Source organism: Schistocerca gregaria, chromosome 9, assembly GCF_023897955.1.
Source record: "Schistocerca gregaria isolate iqSchGreg1 chromosome 9, iqSchGreg1.2, whole genome shotgun sequence".
In the NCBI taxonomy this organism is placed as follows: Eukaryota; Metazoa; Arthropoda; class Insecta; order Orthoptera; family Acrididae; genus Schistocerca; species Schistocerca gregaria.
In genome coordinates this window covers 132,818,464-132,823,562 of record NC_064928.1, presented here as the reverse complement: position 1 = coordinate 132,823,562, position 5,099 = coordinate 132,818,464, and the positions used below count along the sequence as shown (strand labels likewise).

The 5,099-nt window shown below is 37.8% G+C and overlaps 1 protein-coding gene across 12 annotated transcripts in view; it reads right to left on the bottom strand.

Moving 5' to 3' along the window:
* Positions 1–1,146: 1,146 nt before the first annotated feature.
* Positions 1,147–5,099, bottom strand: part of LOC126291677 (spectrin beta chain) — a 462,415-nt gene continuing 458,462 nt past the window's right edge. For all 12 annotated transcript variants that reach the window (XM_049985267.1, XM_049985262.1, XM_049985266.1 and 9 more), the window contains one exon: positions 1,147–3,900. In XM_049985267.1, coding sequence (XP_049841224.1) covers positions 3,897–3,900 — 4 coding nt within the window. In that variant the 3' untranslated portion in view covers positions 1,147–3,896. The remainder of the gene's footprint in view (positions 3,901–5,099) is intronic.

Below are 5,099 nucleotides of genomic sequence, written 5' to 3'. Positions count from 1 at the left end.
AAACAAACTTTTTTTTTTTGCTAACAAAGCTGCTTAACTGTTTATCAGTAACCGTGCAGTGGTCGGGTTGTCATACCGTCTGACCACTACTGAGTATTGTGGATTGTGGATTTGCGCCAAAGCGTGTTACAGAGCTTGTACAGCAGAAGATGGTTCTGCTTTATTCAGCACTAAAGCCCACAACTTGTCTACTTCAGACCTCCTTTTCTGTTAATGTTGTTTCCTTACATTTGAAAAGTAACTAACAAGAGCTTTATAGTATCCAAGATGTCTCCACTAAAAGGAGAATGGAAACTTGCCTCACGCCATTGCCTATTTCTTTCGTCACCTAGTATACAAACACCAGACGTGAAACCCTGCCCTCTCTACACCAACCTACTCCCAAATCCCCAACTTATAGTGGAGCACTCTAGAAAGCATCGTCACATACCATCAACATAGATTTTTTTGGCTTTTCACTGTGGTGTTTAACAGGGTTCATCTTTTGCCATGGTAAAATTTAACTTTAACAAGGATTTCAGATCTACAACATATATAATGATAAAAAGATGTTCAGAAGTTAAAAGTGAATGATTGTGTCAAAATAAAATGTAAAATATAGTGATGTCATATTGTAAGGAGGAAGTACTAGCTCACTCTCTAACTCGTTGAGAGATAGCTCCCTTGATTGCAACACTGCTTCCAGTTCTGCCAGGTCTTTTACATTAATTGAATATATCAAATGTGGTCCCTCACTAAGAGTTGCTATCTTTTCCACTTTCATTCACTTCTCATATAATTTCCTAACTATTATTGCAAACAGCTTGGATGAAATAGCACCCCTTCATGTATATGTTAAACAATTTGGCCACTGCCTCCTCCCATGTTTTTTCAATAATTCACCTCTGATCATATACTTGCCATGCTTGTTAACACCCCCCCCCCCCCCCCCCCCCCCCCAAATTAAGTTTTTTCGTAAACCGTATTCCTTAGAAAAAATAAACAATGTCAAAATATGTCTTAAAGCTTGGTGGTAATATCTGATATATATTTTATCTCCTAACCTGAACCCCTTAGCTCTAGAACATACAGTTTTAGTCCTTTTAATGGGGTGGTGGTGGTGGTGGTGGTGGTGGTGGTGATAATAATGATAATAATACACCAAAGTAGAAAATGTGGCATTTATTCATTTATACATATCAATATATATATATATATATATTTTACTTGAAAGCAGAATATAACATTCTTCCAACAATACATATACATAACTTCTTGTTTTTAATCAAGTGTAGTTTCTAGTTTCCTTACATACAAACTTCCAAATCTGAGCCGAAAGCCTACTTTGAGGGTGGAAACTGTGGCTCAAGAGGAAACTGGCGAGGGCCAACTGGAAACTGAGGAAAGACACACCTCTAGTGGCCAACAGTACGAGCGAGCGAGAGAGAGAGTGCGCTGTGTTGAGCCTGTGCCAAAAAGTTTAGTTCTGTCGTGTTGTTGACAAATACATAAAGATGTAGGGAAAAGTTCAAAAAAGAAGCTACAGTATCCTTCAAAATATGCAATGCTGCTTTACTATGTGTGAAACTTTCTTCTCCTGGCTGGATTAAAAGCAGGAATGCAGTGATTATAATATTCTCAAGTATAAACAACATTCAGTCGGATTAGAGCTCAAAAGTTTCAGTAAGAGTTTGTCAATCAAGACCTCATTTTTGAGTGTAAAAAATGTGCCTGCCATGGTGCACAATCATGAACTAATAAAGTAATAACTGCAAATTTATTCTGAACCACTCACACATTCACATACTTCATTTATTCCAGCAAAGCTAAGTAACAATACAAATAAAAAATGAAACATTTTGTTTGAGATGACCGTTTTTCCACATATCCACACGGTGACACACAAGATTCCAAATCTAAAATTAGACAGTTATACGGGAACTGATTATAAAAAGACTAAGGTACGAATGTCATGCCCAGCATACTGCAGACAAGTGGACAACGAGTCTACACTGTATCTGGCACTAGGCTATTACCTGTTCAGTACATCCCCAGCCAGCACCCAATGCAACTTCTTTTACACCCAGTTCAACAAAAAGCACCAATGCCATTAAGTATCCATTACTCCAGCAATTAATAGTGCAGCATAGCCCCTGTCAATTTACTATACATTTCTCTCTCCTCCTCTTTCAACTGTCTTCACAATTTGTATAAAACCTTTAGACATCATCTAGAGAAAAACGGATGATAAAAGTACTTAATGTTTTCGCTTGTGCAAGTGTAGTAGCTTTGGAACATTTTCATCCAGAAATGTTGTACTACTGCTAAACATTCCTCAATTTCCTCATTTTTGAGTTATTAATAAACCTCTGGCAGAGTGTGGAATAGGAACTCTGATCAAAAAGTATGAATTTTTACAAGATTAGTTAATATAACTAGCTTGTAAAGCTTCTTTCACTATGTAACTCTATACATATTACTGAATGAAATATAGAAACAAGTATTTGACAGACGCACAATAATGCCAGTCTCTTAAAACCTGCATTCATTGTCTGTGGGGCTTCGCCTGTACCCCGTTCCTAATTTTAACATCAGTACTACACTGCACTTGCACAAGGAAAATAAACATGCTACCAACCATCAGTGTGCACACAGATGTCCAGTATTTTAGGATATAAGAAATAAAAACCAATTATTCAACCTGTGATGAATATGGAGGGAGGAATGAGAAAAGGCACTATACACGTAGAATCCCATTTGTAATCTTGAAACTGGAAGGATTATAGTAAATAAGCTAATATTAACTGAGAAAAGGAAATAAAATTTGGACTGCTTGTCTCCACAATCAATTTCGCATTTTCCAGAAGGTTGGGCAGTTTCAAAATATATGTATTAGCTTTAACGTTCAATAAGGTACATTACTGTATTTTATTAACATTATAGTAAAGAAATTAAAATTATTTCTATTTACTGTTAACATTTAAATGCAAAAACAGTTTTTTGTTGACACACAGTTTTTATAAGCATCTATAATTTTGTAAGAATTTTAACATTTACGTCAAAAATGAATTTATGGGAACAATGGCTCTATGATCTATGTACAATCAGTTGCATGTGTTCTCCAGAAGTTTAATTAAAATAAGATTTTTTACATATTAAAAATAAAGATACAGCTGAAGTTGTCTCCATAAGCAGTCACAAATTTCAGTATAAACTTTACCACATAAAAGCATATATAAAAATTCTTTCTTTATATTTATATATATATATACACACAATATACTTTTGTTTTAAGATGAATTTAATGACCAACATTTAACTGTAAGCCTAAGAAATCATAAAAATAAAGCAAAGTTTTTACAATATGAAATTAATGCTGTGAATGTATACCTGGCTCACCCATAGTCATGTTCATTAAAAATAAACTGCAACCTAAACCAAGCTGTCCAGCACATTCCACCAGAGAAGTTCACTGCACTATGAAAGTTGGTAAACCAACAAACAGATGTGAGCCAAAGCATAATCTGAGAATCAAATGAAGTTCGGCAGCTAATCCTGCAATTCACGTACTCCGAGTAGAGTTCGCTCTACTAAAACTAATTTTTAAAAGTTCGCTTTAACACTTTTCCTTATAACTTCATGAACATGACTGCCAAATATCATGAAAGTATGATTCAAAAATACATAAAGTGGTGAATGTTCCATTTTAAGCAAGTGACGGCTCCCATAATGCAACACTCTTACATGTTCCCTTGCAGACATTCTGTGATTGTGTTCTCTTCCAAGTGGACTGCATGTTGAATCCCTGATGAAGCATAATAAACACAGCATACCACTGCTCCATTTAATGGAATCTGGGTGCACCCGTAGCAGAGTCTCTCTGGCGAGCCTTCCGATTCTTTCTTCACACACCACCATTAACTGCAACATTGTTAAAAATTTGCGATAAGAACAGAATGCAGTAGCCCAGTAAAACTTTAAACAGGTATCAATGAGAAGCAACTACACAAATACTATACACCGAACAACTAATAAGCACTACTGATGTTTACAATTCCAATTATTTGTGAGGGAGCTATATTTAGAGAAGTGCAAGCAGTAACACTGTATTTCACATTCATGGGTTATTTGTAAAGGAAAAAAAAGTGTTGAATGTTCGGTGGCAAGGAGGGGGGAGGTTGATTTGGGGAAAGGGACCAAATAGCGATGTCCTCGGTCCCATCAGATTAGGAAGGGTGGGGATGGACATTGGCCATGCCCTTTCGAAGGAACTATCCCCATATTTGCGGGAAGCAATTTAGGGAAATCACGAAAAATCTACATCAGGGTGGCCGGATGTGGGTTTGAACCATCATCCTCCCAAATGTGAATGCAGTGTGCTAACCACTGCACTACCTTGCTTGGTAGAGGAGGAGGGAGGGAGGGAGGGAGGGGGGGAGGGAGGGGGAGGGGGGGAGAGAGAGAGAGGGGGGGGGGGGGGAGAGAGAGAGAACTACAAGAGTGTATTTCAAATTCATACTAATTTATATTCAACACTGCACATATAGATGTAACTTAAATTGTAGACTGTAGAATGGATTCACATATTTTAATTATATTACAAGAGAGAATTAGTTCTTTGCTCATCTTGAGGGAGATGAACAATTTCCAGTTCCCTTGGGGGGGGGGGGGGGGGGGGGGGGGGGCAGGGAATATTCTATATAAACTTCCACATGGGAAAAATATATTAAAACAAAGATTCCAAGACTTACCAAGCGGGAAAGTGCCGGTAGACAGGCGCAATAAAATAGCGCGCGCACACACACACACACACACACACACACACACACACACACACACACACACACACACACAATTTCTAGCTTTCGCAACCAACGGTTGCTTCTTCAGTAAAGAGGGATGGAGAGGGAAAGACTAAAGGATGTGGGTTTTAAGGGAGAGGGTAAGGAGTCATTCCAATCCCGAGAGCGGAAAGACTTACCTTATGGAGAAAAAACGATAGGTATATACACACACACACGCGCACACACACACACACACACACACACACACACACACACACACTCACACACATATTTAAAGGCCTTTAAATATGCCTGTGTGAACACGCGATCTAGTGT